Below are 26,685 nucleotides of genomic sequence, written 5' to 3' on the forward strand. Positions count from 1 at the left end.
GTCGATTCGAGATGAGAAGGTACCGCCCTTCGACCTTCGCCTAAAATGGGTAGGTTTGATGGACCGCTTCGACTATTTCTACGAAAAGATTATGACTCGGGTCATACCAATCTAGCCTGGGCTGTCATTGACACCAGGTAACCCGCTCCACTAGTGCGCCGTCTAGCACTGTTTCGAGATGGAACTGGTGGCTGCCGACATAAAACTCAGAGGCATAATTAGCACGCCCACTAGCCCGTGGGCATCTTCGGTCGTTCTGGTAAAAAAGAAGAATAAAGGTTTCACCCGGTTCTGTGTGGATTATCGGCCTCTTCGCCGGCCCTGCTAGGAAATCTAGACTGGTTTACCTTGACGAAATAGCAATGCGCTTTAGCAAAACGTCGGACTGAAGCTAGATCCCCGAAAATGTAAGTTCTTTCAAACCAAGATTAGATATCTGAAAAGTTTCGAAAAGCTCCGCGAAAAGCAAACGATTTGCCTGTGTAGTAAACCTTTAACAAACAGATCAATGTATCAAAGTCTCCAAATAAGGCGAAATAGACGCTTAGTGCGATGAAAGCACTTTTATAGTTTAAGTTTCCTAATTATTCTCAAATAATAGAAAAAAAAATTTAAATAAATAAATAAAAAAAAACCAAAATAACTATGACCCAGCGAGAGAAAGACGAACTTCGGCAATCTGTTCAAAAGAGTAACGCTTACTTTTACAAGTGCACTACGCGAGCGGTCATTGAACCTAAACCTGCCAAATGCAGTTCTACCAACAAAGCAAGAAGGGCCGCACTCTTGCTCTCCCTCATTACCATTGCGTAACCAATACCAGCAAATCAAAGCTACTAAAAAAATTTCGTTAAACTTTTCGGAAATTGCACTTTGTTTACCGACAGTGACAAGTACAGTGACCTAAATCTCTATCGCAACGGCAGTTACCGGTTACGGTAGCGCCAGCGGCAGCAGCCGCACTCACTGGGCACTCACCTATGCATATAAACAAAACGAAACTGCAGCGCAGCTACCTCAGCAAAATGCAAACCAAAACGTTGGGTCGACCCTGCAGACGGGTATGGACCGCTACATTACTACCAAAAGAAAATTAAGCCATTAAAACCCAAAAACGGGGAACACACAAAAAATCACACGTGACAAACATAACTCAACCTCTATCGAAGCGCCAACAAACCACAATAGGTTCGAGCTTCTGGCAGAGAACAATGACGACCCGTTATCAGAGCCATTAAAAATTGCAAAAAAGAAGGCAAAGCCTCCACTAATTTTTATCCGTGAGAAGATCTCAAGCGCTCTTGTGACTCAACTGGTTGACCTTATTGGAAATAACAATTTGCACATAACTCCTCTAGTAAAGGGCACAATCCACGAAATTAAAGTCCAAACTAATACGGAAGACAACTACAGAGAGCTCACGAAGTATTTGAGCCCGAGGTGACGCCCGAAGAAATTACGGACGTGCTTTAGGATTTTCGCTAAATCAGTTTTTAACATTCTGAACAAAGACAAGAAGCCGCAGTCACTTTTTAAGGTTGAGCTCGAGCCTGAAACCAAGCACCTAAAAAGATACGAGATTTATCCAATCCACAAGCTACAATTTCTTTTTCATCGTAGAATCACAGTAACAGAGCCGCATAACTGCAAAACTCCTGTGCAATGTACGAACCGTCAAGAATATGGCTACACCCGATCTTACTGTACACTGCGCACTGTATGCGTAATTTGTGTAGATCTCCCCGCCTGGGCACACTGCCTAGCAAACAAGAATATAACCAGCGAGAAAAGGTGCGGAAACTGTGGTGGTAATCACACAGCAAACTACCGAGGCCTCCCTATCCAAGAAGCTGGACAGTCGTCTCCAGCTACGAACCACTAAATTAATGAGCCAACAAGGAATGCCCACATTCGCCCCATCAAGCACAAACCAAGAAATCTTCTTACCCAGGCTTTAAGAACTGCCTCCGGGGGCATCCCTTTTAACACTTTTAACAAGTTACGTTTACTCACTTTACGCTTACTGCCCTCATCCCAAACTACACAAACAAGCAACCGAACACCTCAAACAACTTACACCGAGTCTGGCAAATCATCAGCCCTTAGAACAAAATGAAACGATAATATAAGCTATAATAATAATATAAGCATAATGGAGCTTATGTCGTTTATGAGAACCACCATGCAAGATATTATATGATGCGAAACCAAAACCTCCTGATACAAATGCATGTATCACAACAGTCTAAATAAATTATGGCTTCCCTACGAAAAGCTATGTGTGTTAATGGTGTTTCACAGCGGTGGAAAAAATCATTCATCATAATGATTCCTAAGCCCGGAAAGGATCCGACATCTGCTTCGTCGTGCAGACCAATAAGCTTACTCTTATGTCTCTTAAAGCTTTTCGAAAAATGCCTGCTGACCTGGCTCAACCCGTACCTTAGAGCTCACAACATAAAACCAGCACATCAATTTGGTTTTTGCGAAAACCATAGAACTATAGAACAGGTTAACCAAATAACAACAGAAATAAGAACTCCATTCGAGATCCGACAAGCCTGCACAGCAGTTTTTGTGGACATATTCCAAGACTTATGTACAAGATCAAGCTAAAACTACCCCAATTAACGCTCAAGCTACTTAAGTCATACCTCTACGAAAGGAAGTTTGCAGTTTGCAATACTGCTACATCCAATGACCATCACATTAGAGCAGGGGTCAACCAAGGTAGCGTTCTTGAGCCAACTCAATACCTCATACACACAGCTGACCTACCAACAACCATTCTTAGCCGTTTCAGACGCCCTATTTAAGCATCAGCGCTACTTGCTCATCACCTGGTGGACGTTGAGAAGTGGCTCTCAAATTGGCAAATAAAAGAAAATGATCAATAAGGCAAGCCCGTCACCTTCACTTTAAGCAAGCAAGATTACCCATCACTTTCGCTAAACAACATATCGAGCAACTTACCGAAAGTAAAAGAGCTAACATACCTGAGAGTACACCTCGACAGACGTCTCACTTAGCGCAAGCACATTGAAGCCAAAAAAACCCACTTAAAACTCAAAGCCAAAACCCTGCACTGGCTGATCAACGCACACTCCCCGCTAAGCCTGGACCACAAGGTACGACCCTACAACTCGGTACTTAAACCAATTTGGACCTCCTTTCCTCCTTTCCTCCTTGAAGTTTACATTGTTTACCTTATGAACATCATACAATGTTTTCTAGTCTTCTTTGCAGTTTTTAGGTCTAATCTTGTGAAGTGCTTTCTCTTATTTCGTCATAAATGCCGAAATCAAACGCCAAGCTTAAGGAATTTATCCATTCCACTCGCGCCAGAAAGTCAGCCTCCAAACTGATTATCCGAATCAGCGCTATAAATATAATTTCTCGGTAGAAGTCCACTCCACTTGGGGTTTCACTTTGAGCCCAAACTGAGTTTTGCGTGTCAGACATTTCTCGATCCTGATAAAAATAAAATTCAGCTTCCGACCGCGGCAGTCTTTTACTTTTCCCGCAAAATTTTAAAGTCAACAAGCGTCGCCAAGATGCTGCGGGACCTTTAACATTGTTGCTGTTGAGAATGGTAACTTAGTATTTTTTTTATTATCTTACTTATCATCTGTTCAGACGGTTAAGTGTGAGTTCGAAAGCTGGTCCCTTTCTCTTGTAAGTCGGCCAATAAATTTTATTTGAAATAATCCCCTGTATTATAAACCATCCACATAAAGTAACCTTACGAGTTACTTAGCGTGATCCATTCATCACCAAAGAAGAAGAAGATCCTACCTCGGACTTTCAAGCGTATTAAGAGAAGTACATACACGCTTTAGTCTTATTTACGTGCACATGCTGCACGTTAAGCCTTACGCTGATGGCCATATTGCTGCATCACCAAAACGAGTTCTTCCAGTGCTTATCTAAAAACGGGTCAGCTTTGTTGACCACACCTCCGTCTGTCGAAGGTCCACCATCCGCAAAAACCCATTGCCGAGAATCCACTTTAAACCCTTTGGGGGATCCTACCTCGGACTTTCAAGCGTATTAAGAGAAGTACATACACGCTTTAGTCTTATTTACGTGCACATGCTGCACACCTCCGTCTGTCGAAGGTCCACCATCCGCAAAAACCCATTGCCGAGAATCCACTTTAAACCCTTTGGGGGATCCTACCTCGGACTTTCAAGCGTATTAAGAGAAGTACATACACGCTTTAGTCTTATTTACGTGCACATGCTGCACGTTAAGCCTTACGCTGATGGCCATATTGCTGCAGCACCAAAACGAGTTCCTCCAGTGCTTATCTAAAAACGGGTCAGCTTTGTTGACCACACCTCCGTCTGTCGAAGGTCCACCATCCGCAAAAACCCATTGCCGAGAATCCACTTTAAACCCTTTGGGGGAGACTAAAAAGAATGGCCTGATTTTAAGGGTCTGTACGAAAGCACGGGGCACAACAAGAGTCATTTGAGAAGATTCAAAAAGCTGCAAATCTTCTAAGCCATTACGGAGGCTGCTTATGATTCAACATTGGCCCTCCTTAATGAACTCTAAGCTCGCCCAAGACATGTCGTGAACTCGTTGCTGGGCAACGACGAGGTGACATATCTTCGCATATTGCCTGATGAAGCCAATAAAACTATTCGTGGACTGAATGCAATTGGAGATACCATCCGTGACTGCTAGGTAATTTATCTAGTATTGGAGAAAATCGACACCGAGATCCGGTATCGCCGACCATTAACGATCTATTCAAGTTTCTCGACGCTCGTTGCGACGACATTGAACTAAGCCATGCCGCAGGATCTCCCAATATTGGGTCGGACAATCCACTCAACCCGGAGCGCATACTTGTCGCAGTTCATCCTGGGGGTCTCACGTTCACTATCAAAGAATCTAGTTTCAGGCATATCTTCCATCAAGGATCAAACTACAAGAATTTACAATCACCTCCAATATTCTGCCGGACTTCTACGCTGACGATTTTCTCACTGACGCTTCACACTTTTACCCATGGTTTGCGAGATGCACATGCTTACATATTTTCGTTAACGCTTTAGAATGTAAGAAAAGAATAAAAGTGCTCAAGGGTAGGAATCTACGAAGAGAAAAGGGATAAATCTGTCTATTCGTCTGCATAATAACTTCCGCAATTCATTAGGAGCTGACCACAGATCTCAGCACAGAAACATTTCTAGCTGAACTTCGCATTATATCTCGACGAGGGAAGTATGGTCACATATACAGCGATAATGGTCGCAACTTTATAGGAGCAAAGAGGTCACTAGGCTAGATGTTTCAGCTCATCATGTCGCAGCAGCAAAATAATGAAGTCATCGGAGCCCTGGCCATCAAAGGCCAGGTGTGTATTCGGACACACACACGCCACTGGGGAGGAAAATGGGAATAGAGATATTGGCGATCATCAAGGATTCGAATACGCCCCTGGCACTCGGAATCTTGCGCGCGTGATCGATGAATATCCACCCAGCGACGGACACAACACACTTTACGGTTTTAACTTTTATATGTGCCTACATAACGTTCGTGTGCGTTTCAGAATCCCTTTTTTAAATGATACTAAACAATAACAACACCAAATTGCAGACTCCCAAAAAAACTGCGATAACGTCAAAATGTTTATGAGGAAGACAACCAATATGCTACCGTTAGGGTTAAGGTAAGCAAGAACGCACAAATAGGTTATAAAAATATATGATCTATTTTATGCGGAAATGCAAGTCTTAAAATATTGACCAATAGGCATAAGCTTACAAAAATCATTTAGCTAAATAGATACCGCGACAGATTTAGCGAGAGAAGAATGAAGTCCGAAAAGAGAAGAGCGCTGCAAGTGCAGCGCATTACTAGGTGCTGGCAATTTGCTCCGAACACCTACTTTAGAGCTGATCCTGCAGTGGATAACAGTAGATAAAATCCGACAAAATCCCAGACAAGGTGTTAAAGCCCAAACACTAATAAATACTGGCAGTGGCTTTACTTGGACTTACCTTTACTTAACACCAAAACGGTAGATGCCGAGTTAGTGGGGCCGCGCTCTCGTCAAGAAGATGCTTTACGAAGCGACAATATGTCACCCAATGGTGGACATTTCGGCATTAAGAAGGCAGTGGCTTAGTTTAAGAGACGCTACTTTTGGATCGGGCAAACCGGTGACGTGATTCTTTAAAAGCTCCCTATCTCCTCCACTTGGATCAAGGTCGCAACTTGGAAAAGACACGCACGACGCCGCTATTCCCTCAATCGAACGGAATAGTTAAGACGTATTACCTGATACTTCTGAAATACTTGGCAGAGTTGGTTGCCAACGATCAACGCGACCGAGACCAAATGCTGTCACTATCTCTCTGGGCCTATCGATCTGCACCGCATGAGGCAACCGTGTTTTCACCATCACTATAGATGGTGAAAAGGGAACGCCGGCTCTCACTCGAGTTGTTATACGGCCGGGCATTTCCAGGTCCGGAAAACTACCTTGCTTTCGTGAAGCAATGGCAGGAGCGCCTCTACCGACGAAGCAGGTCGGGTGCTCAAACCTAATGGGAGCCTCTAATGTTAACAAGTTACGATATGACCTGCGTTCCCAGTAGATTTCGCCGTGGGAGAAGGGGTTTGGCTCTCCTCTCCGGTTCTTAGGGTGGGACAATGTCCTAAGCTACAGTCTGACGTCTTGGTCTGACGAATTGGTCTTTCCATCGTCATCTTATCTTGTCATTCTGATCTGGTATACGAGATACGCCGACCCGGGAAACGAGCAATCAGGATCGTGCATGTCAACCGCGTGGCTCCACATCAAGACCAACACCCAAAACATCCAGTTAACAACCATAATACTAATAATGCGAACAACGAATTCCAATATGCCGGCTCATCGTCTGCATAATTTTCTTATCGCGCCGATTTGCCAAGCAAAACTTTAAGAATCTGTTTGACTCTAGGTAGGCCAATTCAACCAATTCGATACTCTGCCACCAAGTGCACCGCAGCCGACAGCTCCGACAGCTCCGACAAGTATTACAGCTCGAGACAGTATAGGTAGTTTAGTTGCCAAATGAATTTAAATAAATAAAGCCGTTCTAACTTAAACAAGTCCCATTATTTTTATTTTGTATTACATGCCTTTAATTTACAAGGGGAATTGGAAGATAGGTTAGTTTCTCATTGTATTTCCCTTTTTTCTTTGATGTTGTTTCGATAAAATGTGTTATTTGCAGATTTCTGTCTATGTTTTCGTTCTGAAGATACCAGGGAGTACCAGTAATAATGCTCAGAATGCTAAACTGTCCTCGCTGTAATTTGTTGATATTGCTTTTCGATGCATTGCCCGGATTCAAAACTCTATATGGGTCTTAGAACGGAGTTATACAAAAGGACTCCAGGATTAAGGGAGAGCGAACTTTTATAAGCCAAAGTTGATACCTTGCTTTAAATTTTACGTCCGTGGTTTTGGCCTCTATATGTTTACGCCATGTTATCCATAACAAAGAGCGGTTATTATTATGTTTAATAACTTCCGTTATTTCGCGTGGACGAAATTTTGGTGCTATGTCACATGCGGTTAAGAGTAAGTGAGTTAATGAATGACTTCTTTGTGCTGATAGGCGTAAGTTTCTCGATTTACCATAGTTGTGCACCGACTACTTCTTTTCTACTAGTAAGTCTGCGTAAGGTGGCGTTGACATTTTTTCAGCTGCAAATAGTGTTGATTCTAGAACTACAACAAAGTGATGAATGTATTGCTCGTATACCACGGCCGCCCGAAAACACCCAGGTAGAGGTCAGATGAAAGTTCTGGAAATGCCTCGGCTGTGATACCACCCGTCAACACAGTACTCGATGAAAAGAAGAAGGGTTAAATCTTGATCCTCAGAGGGAGGAGCGACATCATCTCAAATCTCTATAGTACTCTAAGATTACACAAACTAAGAAAGCTAACAAACTATTAAAAAAATTATTACAAAAAAATTTAAGTTAACAAAAATGCATAAAAATAAAAACGCGAAGTATTTTAATTGTATTAGCTGTTACTTTATTTCGGAAGATTATTTTTGACACTTATTTGCTTAACTCAATTCTACCCTAATGAAATCGAACAAAATGATCGCTTGCACTTCAGATTTTTACGAATTCCGCTCGCTTGAGGAAATGGTGCAGACACTAGGACAGCAAACATGACTATGTTGTGCAAGTGTAAAGGATGTGGGGCCGATGACCGATTGTTGCAAGCTTTTCGAAGTTAACTCTTCCCCCCCTTAATTTATGCATGTGTTCAAGCATTTTCTGTTTTGGCAACTTGTCTTCAAGTTGGATACTTGCTGCTGGGGATGGAATACGACGACTTGTTTTTTTCGTTGAAGAGTTGCATGACGTATGTCATAGTTACAGCCAAACAGAATAAATATTGCAGACACAATTCTTGCAGTGACTGCAAATTTAACAAATTGCTGGGCTCGTTGCAGATGTGGATATTATGTGAGTTTACCGGTACATAGTCGATGACTTGAACATTACAATGAATACAAATACAGCATGCACAGCTGAAATTTATACAATAAACTGTAACGAACTGATATTGTTTGTCTGCTCGCTACGGAATACGTGCGGCTAGCTCAGTAGAGTTTGTGCGTTCGTCCCACCAAATTTATAGAATAACGTGATCACCCGGTTACCAGTAATAACACTCGCAGTTTCGTTCTTGGATCTTTATTTGTGCTTGGACTTACAAAGGAATCTGATTATCCGGCCTTTGTGCTGGATGGATTGTCCACCGGCTTCGTTCCGTTGTCTCGCCGCTCCTGTCGACCTGGGTGGCGCGGACCTTCGTTGTTGGGCGCTCGTCGCTTGGGCTGAGAGTTGTTGTCTTACGCAGACTCCCGGTAGCTAACGGCTGTGATCCCCCAGGAAAACGCCTGTGGAACAGCAACACGTCAACCCCACGTCTGCTTCGGACTGGTGGCGCCCGTATCACGCCTGTTTGGATCGCACGGACACACCTAGGCGATCGCCTGGTTCAAGTTCGCGGTCTCCTACAGAGTTCTCCGGGTCTACACCACAATCCCTGCCGCTTATCCTGTGCCCTCCTTGGTTTGGCTTCGCCTGTTGGGCGCTTCTGGGCTACTCGTGCTTCGTCGTACTGGACCTCAGCTACCTGCGTCTCAATTCGGAGACCTTCTCGTCCCGAACGTCTTGACGTAGCGATCTTGGTCCTTTTTGACTACCACGGCTGTAGCTCCTCTGCTGACTTCGTTCTCACGTTGTTGACTCGTACACTTGTTTTCCTCGACTGACTGTCTCGCTTCCAGCGTTCGGCCTGTTTATATAGGCCTTCTCTAACGGTTCACCCCTTTGGTCTCCAGTCTCCGGATCCAAAGTCCACGATTTTACCGTTGGCCCGGTCCAAAGTTCGATGTGTCCCGTTATTTGCCTTTGAGCCTGCTGACTCTCCAAACTCTCTTCTCAGTAAGTCCGGAGTCTCCACCCTCTCTCTCTCCATTTCACGAGTCTCCAAACTCGCTTCCTCTAGAGTCTCCAAACTCTCTTTCTCCAGCCCAGAGTCTCCAAACTCACTTTCTCCGGGCTGCGCACTGCCGTTACTGCGCTTTGCCTTGTTGCGTAACTGGCAACGGCAGGCCCTCCTCATGCGATCACCATCTGCATTTGTGCGGAGTTTCAACTCCTCACAAAATAAGAGAGAACGCTATAGTCGAGTTCCCCGACTATCTGATACCCGTTACTCAGCTAGTAGAAGTGCGAAGGAGAGTGTTCAACACTGACAGTTTTTGGCGGTTTGTGGGCTTTAAAATGGGCGTGGCCAAAAGTTTTTTTTTGGCAAATCGCTAGAAATTTAGAAGACCAATACAAAAATGAAAAATCATCAAAACATTTTTTAAAAGTGTGGGCGTGGCAGTTTTTGGGAGGGCGTGGCAACATGAATCGACAAACTTGCGCTGCTTCTATGTTTTTGGAGTCTTTATGCTTAATCTCAACTTTCTAGCTTTTGTAGTTCCTGAGATCTCGACGTTCATACGGACAGACAGACGGACAGACGGACGAACAGACGGACAGACGGACGGACAGACGGACGGACATACGGACATGGCCAGATCGACTCGGCTACTGATCCTGATCAAGAATATTTATACTTTATATGGTCGGAAACGCTTCCTTCTGCCTGTTACATACTTTTCAACGAATCTAGTATACCCTTTTACTCTACGAGTAACGGGAGAAGCTAATATACGGTTTGCATCCCAATTTTGGGCAGCGTAAGGCAAACAGAAAAAAATTTTTTTAATCTAATTCAATGCGGTCCGAGTAAACTACGTATTGTGGGCTTAAAACAGGTCACCCATACTCAAGAGTCGGCGGAATAGCTAAATGTATAAAGTTTTGGATCAGAATGTTTTAAACTTTTTTCAGAAGGTTGCGCCCGTAGAAAGGAGGCACACGGCGATACTTATCTAGCTATCTATAATGTTGTTGAACCCGACGTTGAAATCGAGCTAAAGATTGTGCCAAATGAGACAATAATATAATTTAGACACTAGCCCAGTCGATACTCTATGGTTGAATGCAAAGTGAGTCGGGATCAGGTTGCGAAATGGCAACGAAAAGGAGTATTACGCAAGTCGACGTCGTAATTGCCAGTAGAGTCGTCATCGTCAAAAAGAAAGATGGATCCAATAGAGTCTGCGTTCACTTTCGGCCACTTAACGTCAGGGTTTTATAAGACTGCTCCCCCTTACCGATTATGGAGGATATCCTCGAAAAACTGCAGCCACGGAAGTTTTTTGTCGTCTTGGATTTGGAGAACAGTTTTTTTCACGTCCCGGAAGAAAAGGAAAGAGCGGAAAATACACAGCATTTATATTTCCTATTTATAAATAGGAACGTACGAAGTTCCCGTAAATAAGTTAAAGTAAAAAAAACCACAGTCGAGAGTTGTAGAAAGCCGTAGTCGAAAGTTGCAGAAAACCGTAGCAGAAGCAGTTATAGAAAGCCGTAAGCTAAAGCCTTAGCAGAAGCTGTTAGCCAGTACACCCATCGTTTCCAATTTGCCTTTGAGTCGTCTCTTACTGCTTATGACCACTCTCTAAACTGAGAATTCCGTTCGTCTTTCCGTCCGTCTGTCCGTCCGTCTGTCCATATAAACGTTAGAAAATTAAGATTAAGCATGCAGACTTCATAGACGCAACGCAAGTTTGTTGGCACATGTTGCCACGCCCACTCTAACGACTACCAAAATGTTTTGATATTTTTCCATTTTTGTATTAGTCTTGTAAGTTTCTATAGATTGTCAGTTTTCCATTCCCACTCTTACGCCCACAAACCGCCCAAAACTGCTACGCTCACACTTTTGAAAGATGTTTTGATAGTTTTTCACAAATTTGTTAGTCTTGTAAATTTCTCTCGATTTGCAAAAAAAATCCTTCATGATCGGCTGTGGAAACTATTTGATTCATACATATGATATAAACATATCTAGAATGTTTAAAAAGGAAACCAAAACAAAGCTAAGCTTAGCGAATTTTTGGTATTCTATGGGTACTAACAAAATCTTTTGTATTCTAAGAATTATATTTTAAAAACTCTGCACATTAAATGACAATGACATATATACATATATATATATACATATATATTAATCTGCTAAATTCTTTTTTCTTACATATATAAACAATGTTAACACTATATATACTTATACACTTTTAAAAATTATTTACATTTCAATTTGCTGCACATCAGAGCAAGGAGGCAGGGATACGAACACTTGTAGCCCTTGATGATCAAGGAGGTGAGTTTCCAAATAACAGAACAATATATCACAGTTTTTAACATACAACTGAATTTTTCCCAATTATTTTATTATACTAGGTATGACATAACACGAAACAAAATATTCTGATTGCAGCGGTAGAACATTTTTCTGTTAAGGCCTGAAACCGAAGTCAAATTATAAGCCAAATCGTTAGTTAATACAATTACATTTAGAATTTTGACTAATTTCTACGGTTTTTTGCAAAAAAAAATTTTTTTTTTAGTTTAATTTAAACCATTTATTTGTCAGTCATGCTTTCTCGAACTGCAGAAGCATTTTTGCTCATTGTGAAACTCTTTGTGCTGAGTCTATAGAAAATCCTTTTGCAATGCAAAAATCTTGTATTTTGTGATGCGGGAAACTAAAGTTGCGGTGTCAGTGATCCCGTCGTTCGTTAAATATGCCCCACGCGAAAGCAAGTGAAATAAAAACGGATAAGAAACTATTACATATCACAACAAACGCTGAACAAATTTTTGCATTAAAAAAGAAAATCAATATTTTAGTCAACTAATCAGGTGGGATTCGCCCGACTGGGAGTCGATCAAATTAGGCACTCGGCCACTGCCGTTGTGGAGCATATCCAAGAGGGGCACTTTGAGCTTGAAGCCTGTAAAGCAGTGTCAAATAGTGAATAGTGACTGTATCCACAGAACAAATGTCCAAGTCCTTGCAACCTACGCATTAGGATCATTAGTGATCGATTTTGCCATCTTTGGAAGGACTCGCTCTGAGCTTATTTCCATTCAGGAAAGCTTGGAACTAAGTTCTAACCAAATGAACTAAGTACTGCTGCTCACAACAAACGCCACTGAGCTCTTTGTTCGAAATATCCACATCGCTGCCGAGCCCTCAACCTGTGGGCAAGGTTCAATAAATCCAGTAGGCCCACCCCATGCTCTTTTAAAGCAAGAGGTCCTGGTTCTGGTGAGGTTAAAAAGAGCCTGGCGATGCAGGTTCTTGTGTTCGGGGCGAAATGATGGTCGAAGTGAGAGGTGAAAGAGCAACCTTCAGATGCAGTCGAGCTGGCGTTTCGCAAGGGGCCCTATATTATAAACCGGGCCCCTTCTGGCAACGTGTGCTGACGACACAGCCTTTATAGCAAACTCGCCGTGTCGATTCAAAGCGTCTACCAAAACCCAAAACTATTGGGTCTTTAAAGCCAGTAGACGCTTAGGTGGAAAATATGCCACCTGCACTGCAATTTTTTCCTGAGGCGCAATATCCTCCCTAGGATTAAACTACAGAACACGCTCATCCCTTGATTGACACCTATAAAATTGCACCAACTTGCCGCGGGAAGCTTAGAAAGGTGAACTGGATGCTAAAACCACCAAGCATTGCTATACAAAGCGATATTGTTCCCTTCAATGACCTATTGTGTACTAGTATGGGGTTTGGCGTCCGACTCTAACATAATGAGAGTGCAATGGGTCCAAAGCCGAGCGTTGCGCACCAGCACCAACGCGCCCTGGTATGCGAAAATGTTAACATCCCTAACGACATAAACATACACGCGGTTAGATCAATCGCTACAACGAACGGCTACAGGACCACACCAACCACCTATCTTTTTCGCTGGCTAACCGGAACAGGCAAAGACTGAAGAGGCGCCATCCAGGTGACCTTTGGACAGGAGAAGGCCAAAGAACGCTAGTGCTTCACAACTATTAGTTAATCTAAATTATTATTTAAACTCTTATTTGTTCCTTGCTGTTAATGTTCCATGATACATTCGTTGCTACAGTTATTTCCTACGTTTTAAATCCATTCAGTTGGTTGCTTAACGTAACATAAACCAAGAGAGAATGCTATAGTCGAGGTCCCCGACTATCTGATACCCGTTACATAGCTAGTGGAAGTGCTAAGGAGAAATTTTAACACTAACAGGTTTTGGATGCTTGGGGGCGTCAGAGAGTCAAAACTTTTTTCAAAAGTGTTGGCGTGGCAGCTTTGGGCGGTTTGTGAGCGTTAGCGGGCGTGGTAACATGAATTGAAAATTTTGCGCTGAGTCTAGGTATCTGGAGTATGCATGTTGAATCCCAACTTTTTAGCTTTTATAGTTCCTGAGATCTTGACGGACGGGCAGACAGACGGACATGGCCAGATCGACTCGGCTATTAATTCTGATCAATAATATATTTACTTTATATGGTCGGAAACCCTTCCTTCTGCCTTTTACATACTTTTCAACGTAAAGTTTATTGAAAAACATATTTTGCCTTAAGTTTAAACAATTCTTCTCTTCTATTTTATCTAAAAGATCGAAATAAAAGAGATGTTTTTCCATAACTCTTTAAAAGTTAATGGAATTATTTCCGAATGAGGTAGATGGGTACAATACATTGGGAAATAGTTTATTCAATCGCTGATATTGGTAAATTATTAAAGAATTTGCAAATTACTATACTTTATGCAAAGGACAACGTGGTTGTTTGTTTCAGCTTTTCATAAACAAAATAGAGACAATTCAAAACAAATTGTAAGATACTGAACCGTATAGATCTGGTAACAAGAACGTCTTTTCCAATAACCCAATATAAACAAGAGAGAAACACACGTACGCCCAATAAGGTTTACTGAAAAGTTACAATTAAAACTACGTCAGCTAAACCTTTTACAAGTAGGAATTTAAAAATTCCTTTTAATAAGTAAATCACCTGGTGATTTGAAGGGTTTCATTCGATTAAATACAATATTTAAAATATAAAAAGTCTTTCGTACTCCCTTTCTGTAAGATCATGACTCTTAAGATTCACATATAAAACCAACCAGAATCTAAAGCAGGGGAAAGGGTACTACTATCTCGTTGAGTCAGACGGAACGCAACAAAGAAAATGCAAGTCGACAATAAAGGGGTGACCGATGACCAGTTCAGCGGCCGCAATCGGTCACATAGAAATCCTACTCCAGTAACGGGCACAGTTCACCGAAGGGGTATTGACTCCGAAAATAGAAGAAATTTAGAAATATGACTCATAGGTGGGAACACTTGGCATAGAAGACCGATGACCGAAGTAGCCCAGAAAAGGCTCTAAGTCGGTATAAAAAGACTTCATCACACCGATGAAGACTTCAATTCTCGAGATTCCATTCTAAAGATTCCGTCTTCGAGATTCTATTTTCGGCACAAAACCCCTGGATACCAGGACTTGCAAGATTGGAAAAATCAATGGCCGGCAAAAGGAATACTACTGAAGGAAGAACTACAATCATATCGGCTGCGCTAAAAGATATAAAAGAAGTCTCAAGATGGGCGGCAAGGAGTCCAACGAATCCGACAATACCACAGTGGAATTCATCGACCACAAAGATGAGATCCTTGGCTGACAACATACACTTGAGCTCATCGCAGTGTTGTTAGTGTTTCTGGCAATATTTAAACAAGTAAGGATTTACATACGATACGTGCAGCGGCGTCGGGATCATCACCACACCCTGGAACAGATCGTATACAGTATTCCGCAACACCAATAGTGAATAGCCCCGGAAAAAAATAAACTTTTCAGCGGCGAGTATCCGCCTTGCATTTGATATGCAAAGTTTAGAGCCCTCAGAGCGACGTTTGTATTCGTGAATATCTAACAATTTTCGTTAACTTGCGTACCGTTGTCCGGTGATGGAAAACACCGTTGTCCGCTAAAAACAATTATACTATAGCCTATATAATAGCATAACATTTTTGTATTACACATGGCACTCGCCAACAATATATGAATTAATTTAACTACAATAAAATGAGTACGTAAACATTTTCAAAAGGGGTGCTGATGCGAGAAGTGGAATAGGTCAGAAAAGATGCAATAACGTTTGACGGACAACCTTGACAAAAGGGGTCCGCGACGATCCATTAGGCTTGCGAAACATTGCCCGATCGTTTTACGATGAAGCTACAGCTTAGCTTGTGGGGCAGTGCGGACTGCTGACTGATGAGCGGTACGAACTTTTACAGGCACTTCTTTATTTTCGGTATGTTGAAGAGGTGATGAGCTTACCAAGATCCCACGATCCAAAATCGGTGAGCTTACGCTGGCAATCTCGTGCCAATCTCGTGCCCCTCCCTTGGCCTTAGACCTTACCCAGGACACGGCCACTAATACGCCGATATAACAGAATTGGCGCCTAACAAATAGATTTTTAGTATTCCTTAAGAAATATTGTTATTAGGTTCAACGAACTATATTCCTGAATAGGTGCCCTAACCTAAATAGGCATAACTTCCATCGCGCGACTTCCATAGTGCGCGCGATGGCACATGTTAGTCGCGCGTCCGCTTACCGTTTCTGTTGACAGCCGATGCGAGAGAGACTCGATCCGCTTGCGTGGGAGCCGTTACCGATCGTCTGCATAGCCAGAGGTGCCTTCTGATAATAATATAAATAAGAATAATACTTATAATATAGGAAACCAAGATTGTGCGCCTGTAACTCCGGTTCAGGCTTCACAGTCCCCAACTTCTGCACCCGAGAACGCGCGTAAGTGATTCAGAATAGAGGTATGACTTTAAGATCACAGTTTAGCTGTTGCGAATAATAAATAGCCGAAGAAGGTTTATTTATTTTCCGATACTGTTTATTTTGCGAATTGTTTACGGCAGCTAGGGCCGACAAAGTGCTATATCGAATGCACAAGTTGAGTCTTTGCCGGAAAACGAAGAAGTGACAATTGGCGGGACAGACAGCCGAAATGCAGCGCCCAAGCTTAACGTAGGTATATAACAAAGAGAAAAAGGAATGAGCGCCGTACAGATAAATGCGTGCGAGAACAGCGGTTTGCACTATGGGCATCGCAACTGCTACCACTGACTACTTCGGCTTACAATATTAAGAGTAGTATACTGCACAGTTTTGGCGGCTGCATGACCCAACATCCTCCCCCCGTTGGAAGATTGGCTTCCAACAGAGTCCTCAAGGGGAAGCAGACACAGCTTGTTCACTGCCCGCCTTATTACTCCAGACGCGGTCCCCAATTCTGCAACTCGAGCGACGCCGTCTCTGCCAGGAATCAACTGCATGACTCTCGCCAAAGGCCATCTCATTAGGGGTAGATTCTCGTCCTTAACAAGAACGACGTTGTCCACGGCTACGCAAGGCTTTGGGGTGCGCCACTTGGAGCGCTGCTGCAGCAACGTCAAGTACTCTTCCTTCCATCGCGACCAAAATATTTGATGAAGAAAGGAGATGCGCTGCCAAGAGTCAAGCCGATTATAGTTTAGGCCCGTTATATCTGGCTCGTCAAACGACGAAGGCGGACCACCATTGAGAAAATGCGCCGGAGTGAGGACGTCCAGATCGGCAGGGTTCTCTGAAATGGGAACTAAAGGTCTGGAGTTAATAACTGCCGAGATGTGGCACACCAGCGTCCTCAGCTCGTCGAAGGTCAGAACCGCCGTACCCACAGCGCGGTAGAAATGATGTTTGGCCGTTTTCACCGCTGCTTCCCAAAGTCCACCGAATTGGGAAGACCGTGGAGGGATGAACCGCCAGTCAATCGTCTCCGAAAGGCAAAAATTCTGAACGGAGACTTGATGCTCGCTGCTGAGAAATAACCTTCGAAGTTCCAGAAGTTCATTTTTGGCTCCGACAAAGTTGGTGTCGTTGTCTGACCAAATTTGCTTCGGTTTCCGCCGGGTGCATATGAACCTCTTGAGTCCGCACAGAAACGCAACTGTCGAGAGATCCTTGATCAGCACCAGGTGCACTGCCTTGGTTGCAAAGCATATAAATACGCAGACGTAGCATTTAACCGCGGGCTTGTTGCGAGTATCCGACTTGTGAAAGAAGGGTCCACAGAAGTCTATACCAGCAACCTCAAAAGCGTGAGATCCTTCCAAGCGCTCCTTGGGAAGGTCCGCCATTATGTGCTCTATCAGCCGCGGCTTAATCCGAAAACATCTGATGCATCAGTTCACGGCCTTGGTAACCGTCTTCCTCCCCCCAATAGGCCAATATTGGGATCGAATTGCACCCAGAAGAGCTCGAGGTCCGGCATGAAGATTGCTTTCATGGTAATGCGAAATAATTGCCAGAGTCACCGGATTGGACCTTGGAAGGATTTTCGGGTGGCGGCCATCAAAGTCCAATGACGAATTCCGGAGGCGACCGCCTACTCTAAGAAGTCCAAATTGATCCAGAAACGGCGAGAGCGAGGATATGGGACTAGACGAGGAAACTCTTCCCAGCGTTTTTAGGGACTGCATGTCCTCCCATAACTGCGCGCGCTGCACCAACCACAGCATCATCTGAGTACCCTCTTGAATGTGTGCGACGGTGAGCCCAGGATCGCGAATTCCATTTCAAAATTTGTAAATGTATGCAAACACTCGTTGCAGTGAGGGGTAAGAATTTGCAAGTTTGGAGCTAGCAATTACATCCACGTACGGCGACTTTACGATAAACACACTTCGACGAAGCTCAAGCACCGGTTTGTCAGGACAAACAGCTGTTGGCCAATCTCTTTCAGGCTCCGTAAGATAGGCGGATCCATGCGCCCAGAGTGACGATTCGCTAAGCTCAGACGGCAGGGATCCTCTGCATAAGATGTCAGCCGGATTTAACGCTGTTGGAACATAACGCTAAGCCGTGACATCTGTCAGCTCCTGAATGGCAGCAACCCTATTTGCCACAAATATGTTGAACCTGGCGGGCTCATCTCGGATCCAGGAAAGTGCCACCGTCGAGTCGCACCAACAATAGTAGCGTCCTTTAAATACTTTCAAGCCAACTATTTCCCTCATGATTTTAGCCAGAAGATCCGCACCACAAAGCTCCAGCTTTGGTACTGTTATGGTCTTCAACGGAGCTAAGCGCGACTTCGAACAAAGCAAATGGCTAAAACTTTGATTCCCTTTAGAAACCACATAAACGCAGACTCCATAGGCATCAATGCTTGCATCACAAAAACCATGCACCTCAAGACCAGACTCTGCGCTAAACACGAACCGAGGGAAACTAACATGACTTATTATTTCAAAGCGCCTGCAGGGTCTCAATGGCGACTGAAAGGCAGAGAACGAAAACAATAGCTGGTCGGAGGCGGGATCCCAAGCGAGACCTAAAGTTTTGGTGAAATCGCTACCATCTTCAAACTTCATGAATGACTCCTTGTCCTCGGCGGGAACACACTCCAGTACAAGCGGAATGTTAGAGCACCATTTCCTTAGCTTGAGCTTGCCCTTCGCAAGAATGCCAGCCGTCTGCTGCATTATGCTGATAGCATCCTTTACCGTGCTTGAGCCGGAGATAAGATCATCCACGTAAAAATCGCGCCGAAGGATTTCTGATCCAATGGGAAACGATGCCTGCTCATCGATTGAGAACTGCTGCAAAGCCCTTACGGACAAGAAGGAGGCTGGTTTGGTGCCGTAGGTAACTGTGTCGAGTTTGTATACTTGAAGGTCATCGATCGGGGAGTCCCTCCATACAATGCACTGCAAATAGCTATCTTCTTGCGAGACCCTTACGAATCGGTACATTTTACATATGTCTCCTGTAACGGCCACTGGGTGCGAGCGAAATCGAATTAGGATGTGAAATAGCTTGGGCTGGATAACCGGGCCAGCCATTAACACATCGTTAAGCGAGTAACCAGTGGAAGTGGCAGCTGATCCGTCAAAGACAACGCGAAGCTTGGTGGTAGTGCTATCCTCCTTCATGACGCAGTGATGTGGGAAAAAATATCGGCACGAGCTGACCTCGGAGGCAGGCACAGGCGACATATGTCCCAGATGACGATATTCCTTCATGAACGCCGCATATTTAACCCTCAAGCCAGGGTGTTTTGTAAGCTTCCTTTCCAGCGACAAGAATCTCCGCAAAGCCTAAGGATAGGAATCTCCTAAAGAGTCCAAATGGAGTTTTAGCGGCAACCGTACCGAGTAATCGCCAGCTTGCAGTCGGGTGTAATTTGTAATAAAGGGGGCCTCGCAATCTAGCTCCTCCTTAGTGGCTTGAACTATTGGGCCGCGACAATTTTCTACCTCCCAAAAGCGCTGCAGAAGTGAATCAAGTTCAACATCAATGCTGTTTTCCTTGCTGGCTGAAGAAGGAACGCGAGAAGCTATTAAGGCGCTACCGTAAGGGCGCGCGCAGCCTCCAGGCACAACCCAGCCCAGACGAGTTTTTTAAGCAGTGGCAGTCCTGGCAACAACTTTATCTGACCTACGCACAGCAGCTCATAAAACAAGCTAGCTCCTATTAACAGGTCAACACGCTGAGCTTTATGAAATTCCGGGTCGGCGAGCTGCAGGTTTTCTGGAATCTTCCAGTCCCCAATGTCCACATTAAAACTTGGCTGGCGATCCGTGATATTGGGAGCGATAACTGCTGTTATGCTCGTTGAGAAATCCGAAGTGGCAGACCGCATCGTAATTCCTACCGAGAATCCATCAGTCGCGAATCCCCGATTCCAGTGACGGAGCCGGACGATCTTAAGTTGCAGTTGATTTGCAAAACGAGAGGTGACCAAGTGCAGTTGAGACCCAGAATCTAACAGGGCCCTGCAGGGAACGAACAGTCCCGACCGATTCTGCACTGGAACGGTTGCAGTGGCTAGCAGCACAAGGTCACTACCGAGATCCTGGGCAATTAGAGTAGAAGAAATCGAAAGCGGGGCAGAAGGCTCAGTGTGGGAGCTTGAAGACATCGGAACATGTGGCTGCGAGGAAGGCGGACCATCTAGATGGAGCAGAAGTGACAATTGGCGGGACAGACAGCCGAAATGCAGCGCCCAAGCTTAAATGCGTGCGAGAACAGCGGTTTGCACTACGGGCATCGCAACTGCTTCGGCTTACAATATTAAGAGTATGAGATTAGTCTACTGCACAGTTTTGCCGGCTGCATGACCCAACAATCACTTTTGTTTATCATCTTTTAAAATCGTAGGTACTTTGTTTTGTCATTAGAAAAATTAATTTTTAAAAATTCCTTAAATCAAAAATATGGGAGATATCGTTTGTTTGTCGATCCAGTACAAAGATGGTGGGGGAACTGTCCGGAAATCGTAAAGTCTACGCGGCCGACATACTCAGGCATGCTGCTGTTCGAATACAATTTTTTTTGGCATTCGAACGACGGTGAGTACAGACGTATTTCTTTTTAGATACGAATAGCAAGTTCTAAAACTGCAACAGTATAGTAAAAGTTTAACACAAAGTGAAAAGTGCAGTTCGCGTAACTAACAATTATTGACTAAGGTAATTATTTACTAAAATAAGTAATTTTTGCATATTGTTCTGGTTATATTTGGACTTAGAACAATGAATCAAAACGGCATGCTCACTTAGCGAAAATGTGAACAAGACGAGCGTCGGCTCTCTTTGCAACGCAGCAATGCATACTTTTCTTTCGTCTCGCAAACCGATGATCGAGCACTCTCTGCCTGCCTAAAAAATGCAGCAACACAGGCCATTGCACATTGGACCAGCAAACCGATTTTTCGACGAAAATTCAAATTTTTTATAGAAAGTAAACCTGTTTTAATAATAAAATTAGAATAGTATATACTTCGACTAAAATGAATCAAAAGATTTTAATTGTATTGATGAATTCCTGAAATTTTGGCAGCCCTTCTAAGTCATCTGTTTGATTGCATGCGTGCGAAACTAAAAAGCGCAGGAAAAAATGTTGTTGACTTGCGAGCGTGCCAAAATTTTTGTGTTTTAACCCATTTTCACAAAAATTATGGAAAAAAAGGACAATGGTATGTAGAATATTTGTATTAAAAAAAGTTCGTTAATGTTTGTATATGCGTTTTTTGTGTGCGTTTATTCGTGTTGTCCGAAAGTAGAAAAAAGCTAACCTGCTAATCCGTCTTTTGTGGAGTATAACTAATTTTGTGCCAATTTGTGCTAAAGAGTAATTATGTGTCATTATAGTGCAAAGTGTATATAAACTAATTTTAAAAATCTTTTTTGCTCCTTTTGGCTCCGATGTGTATAATCCTTAATATTACAGCTGTGTTTGAGTTCGCTTATTAGCAACTGCTTGATATCTACATACAAAACAATCGTAGCGCATCTTCCGTTTCGAGTTGGATTTATGATGAACTGAAAGAATTCGACTTAAGCACAGAGAAAAAGGTTGAAATCAACACCAAAGTGAGAAGCTTTAACCTTTTCATTCAAAAGAATTTGGCAAATTGTAATAGAAATATGGCCAGATTTAAGACAAAACATACCAAATGGCTTTCGTCCAACATTGTTATAACAGTAAGTTCATTGTTGTCTTCAAATTCAAAGCCGTCTACATCAAGACGAGTTGGACGCCCGCCTAAGCTAATAGCCGAAATTTCAGGTCTTGATTCCTCATTGCATATTTTAGCAATATTTAAATGGCTATTTCTTGTGACCTACCAATTGATCCAACACAATTAAAACAAGAGAGAACGCTATAGTCGAGTTCCCCGACTATGTGATACCCGTTACTCAGCTAGTGAAAGTACGAAGGAGGTCTTCAACACTGACAGTTTTTGGCGGTTTGTGGGCGTTAGAGTGGGCGTGGCAAAAAGTTTTTTGGCAAATCGATAGAAATTTACAAGTCCAATAAAAAAATGAAATAATATCAAATTATTTTTCGAAAGTGTGGGCGTGGCAGTTTTGGGCGGTTTGTGGGCGTTAGAGGGGGCGTGGTAGCATGATTCAACAAACTTGCGCTGCGTCTATGTCCCTGGAGTCTGTATGCTTAATCTCAACATTCTAGCTTTTGTAGTTAATGAGATCTCGACGTTCATACGGACAGACAGACGGACAGACGGACGGACAGACGGACATGGCCAAATCGACTCGGCTATTGATCCTGATCAAGAATATATATATTTTATATGGTCGGAAACGCTTCCTTCTGCCTGTTACATACTTTTCAACGAATCTAGTATACCCTTTTACTCTACGAGTCAATATTAAGGTTATGTGTTAAAAAAAATTAATTAAAAACATTTGCTGAATTTAACGAGTGCTAGCATTATTAACTACCGTACTATTAAGAGTAAGAGAAAACATATCTCAAATGGGCGGCTAGGGAAGGCGTGGTCAGATCGGTCTGAAATTTGGATATGTTATATGCATGTTTATATGCATCGACACTATCATATGTATGAAATTTCAAGAACCTAGCCTGCCACTGGGTGGCCAAATGTGCATTGGCAAAAACAATAATGCACGCAAGAAGAACCAAAACAAAAGCAGAAACAATATCGACCGTGCAGACTGGCATGGACAATAAGACAAACCCAAAATCAATCGAGCTAACAACGACAATAAAAACTCTGCAGTAAACAATTCAAACCGATATGCTATCTTGGCTGATCCTGCGACCGAGCAACCCAACGAAACAACGGTAGGGGAACTAAAAAAGACCAGGCCTCCACCTATATTCATACGAGAACAGAGTACAAACGCACATGTAATACACTCGTTGCATTGCTTGGTGACACCAAATTCCACATTATCCCGCTTAAAAAAGGAAATATTCATGAAACAAAACTACAAATAGAAACTAAAGCAGACCACCGTATAGTAAGTAAATGCCTAAATGGAGCTGGTAAAAACTAGTACACCTACCAAATAAAAAGTTGCAAACGGCTGCAAGTAGTACTTAAGGGCATTGAAGCAACACTGACACCTGCCGAAATTATTGAGGCTCTGAAGGTCAAAAGATTTTCTGCAAAAACAGCCATTATTATTTTCAATAAAGACAAAGTTCCATAGCCACTATACCATCTACAGTACTTGCTACATCGGAGGATCACCGTGGAGGAGCCCCACAAACGTATTAATCCAGTTCAATGTACTAATTGCGAAGAATACGGCCACACCAAGGCTTACTGCACCCTTAAGTCCATATGTGTTGTCTGTAGCAGAGAAAGAAAGATATGTCTGTGAAGAAATTCAGTAACTGGGGAGAAAAACATACTGCAAACTACAAAGTGTAAAAAGAATTAAAGAGCCGTCTAAACAAACGTATTGCCATATCACATATATACAACAACGACAATTTCTACTCTCCGTAACCGATGTTTTAACCACCTTTAACTGTTCCAAGCCCTACTCCTAGAATTTCTTTCGCTACCGCCTTAAAATCCGGACTATAAATCCTCGCCACCGACAAGTACTGCTCATTACGAACATACATTGACAAATATCCAACAGACTCAACAAAGTGGCATCGAAGCTATGATGATATCCCTACAGCAAAGTATGAAAGACTTCATGACGATCATGCAAAATACTTTGCAAGAGCTCATGAAAAACCAAAATATCCTGATATATCTTCTTGTATCTACAAAATCCCCATATGGGCTTCCCTACGTATATATCTGTGGAACGCAAATGGCGTCTCACGCATACACAAGAATTCACACAGTTCATTAATGAAAAAAAACATCGACGTAATGCTACTATCAGAAACGCACCTCACAAATATATACAATTTTCATTACCAGGATACTTGTTCTATAGTACAAATCATCCAGATGGTAAAGCTTATGGAGGCACTAGAATACTCATCAGAAGTCACATATAACACCACAACTAACACAATTTTGACAAAAAACACTTACAATCTACGTCCATAGCATTACAACTCAACAAAGATTCAATGACTCCATTCGTAGTCTACTGCCCACCGCCGAAGCACTAGCAGATTTATCATCAGATCACTCACCTGTTCTTCATAATATGCTAAATCGCACCCATATAGTCGACCCACCCTATAGACTCACAAACTTTAGAACAAACTGGCCAAAATATAAAAAGTATGTCTGTTCACACATATAACTAGCGCCGGCATTATCTACTGAGGAGGATATAGACAAGTCAACGGACACTCTTGAAAATTTTCTAGTTTCGGTTGAAAAGGATTCAACCCCGCCAGTGACGTATGCAAAACCAAACTACATCACATCTAATCGAGAAATCGAGCAGCTGGTATAACAAAAAGGTCGCCTACGAAGGGAGTGGCAGTCCAATAGATCACCAACTACAAGGCACATGCTTAATGTAGCAGGCTTACCAATGCTCTTAAGCAAAAGGAGGAACAGCCAACGTTTATATATCGAGGAACTCTCTCCCACCAGCACTAAGCGCCCTTTGGGGAGAGCTCACAGTAACCTAAAGACTTCAATAGCGTCAATTATGCCACTACGAAGTCCCTCTGGCACCTGGTTTCGCAGTGATGAGGAAAGAGCCAGTGCCTACGCTGACCATTTACAAAATGTATTCCAACCAAATCCCTCTACCAACTTATTTACTCCCTACCAACTCTGCCTCCTTTAATAGCAGCAAATATAGAACCTCAAAAACCCATTTAATTCCGACCATGTAAATTAGCAAACGTTATCAAAGAGCAACTCAAGCCAAGAAAATCGCCTGGCTTCGACATAATAACTCCAAAAATGTTCATTGAACTCCCATGTGCGCAATAGCCAAACTTTCCTGAAAAATGGAAAAATTCGACCGTAGTAATGATCCCAAAGCCAGAAAAAGTAAAAACGCAGCCATCATCATATAGACCGATAGGCTTACTTGTCTCTCAAAGTTGTTTGAAAAAATGCTACTCTTGCGAATTAGCCCTCATCTTAAAATAAACATGAGAGAACTTAATATGGTCGGAAACGCTTCCTTTTGCCTGTTACATACTTTTCAACGAATCTAGTATACCCGTTACTCGTAGAGTAACTACACACTTTCAACACATCAATTTAGCTTCAGAGAAAAACATGGAACCATGGAACAGGTCAATCGAATCACGTCAGAAATTTGTACTTGTTTGAACACCGAGAATATTGCACACCTATTTTTTAGACGTCGCACAGGCATTTGACAGAGTGTGGCTTGATGGACTTTTGTTTAAAATAATCAAGCTTTTGCCCCAAAACACACATAAGCTCGTATCTGTACAACAGAGTTTTTGTAATAAGATGCAATACAAGCACCTCACGCGATTGCGCAATCGAAGCTGGAGTGCTACCAGGCAGTGTTCTGGGTCCAATCCTAAACCCCTGTGTACAGCGAGTATATAACAACCTCCACGTTGGCTGATGATACGGCGATACTCAGTCACTCCAAATACCCAACAAAAGCCACGGCACTCCTGTCTCGACACTTAACATCAGTAGAACTATGGCTTGCCGACTGGAGAATTACAATAAATGTAAAAAATGCAAGCAAGTAACCTTTACTTTAACCAATAATAATAATGAATATCATATGCATTCCACAAGCCGACGAGGTAAAATATCTGGGTGTCCATCTGGACAGGTGGCTCACTTGGCGTAATCATATATAAGCCAAGACGATAAAACCTAGACTTAAAGCAAGGAACCTCCACTGGCTCATAAATGCTTGCTCTCCACTTATTCTGGAGTTCAAAGCCCTTCTATACAACTCCGGCTTAAAACCTATCTGGACTTATGTCTCCGAACTGTAACATAGGCATTATTCAACGAGCACAGTCAACAATTCTGAGAACTATCACTGAAGCGCCGTGGTACCTTCGGAATGAAGACATACACAGAGACCTAAAAATTAGTAATCAAAGTAATGGCAGAGAAGAAAATGAAATACCAACAAAAGCTGAACCCCCATCCAAATCCCCTCGCAAGAAAACTAATCCGATTATGCAGTCAAAGCCGGCTACACCGCAACGACCTCCCAGCCAAGCACAAAACTTATTAGTGCATTAATCACAAACACTTTCACTAAGTGAAAGTTAACTAAGCTATATTATATATGAATACTTATTTTTAGTCTCTTAAAACAAAGGGACAATTCAATAAATAAAAGAAAGCATTCAAAAAAAAAAATTGTGTCAAATCTTTTGATTTCGTTATTAGCTGCTCTGGTT

General features: G+C 42.8%; 1 protein-coding gene across 6 annotated transcripts in view; it reads left to right on the top strand.

Moving 5' to 3' along the window:
- The window catches only part of LOC120447785 (synaptosomal-associated protein 25), a 237,543-nt gene that overhangs the window by 45,444 nt on the left and 165,414 nt on the right, over positions 1–26,685 (top strand). For 4 of the 6 annotated variants that reach the window (XM_039629339.1, XM_039629343.1, XM_044005932.1 and 1 more), the window contains exon 4: positions 11,773–11,821. The exons of the other annotated variants lie outside the window; for them this stretch is intronic. In XM_039629339.1, the coding sequence (XP_039485273.1) occupies positions 11,773–11,821 (49 nt within the window). The remainder of the gene's footprint in view (positions 1–11,772; positions 11,822–26,685) is intronic. 6 annotated transcript variants of the gene reach the window in all.

Source organism: Drosophila santomea, chromosome 3L (assembly GCF_016746245.2).
Source record: "Drosophila santomea strain STO CAGO 1482 chromosome 3L, Prin_Dsan_1.1, whole genome shotgun sequence".
Taxonomy (NCBI): Eukaryota; Metazoa; Arthropoda; class Insecta; order Diptera; family Drosophilidae; genus Drosophila; species Drosophila santomea.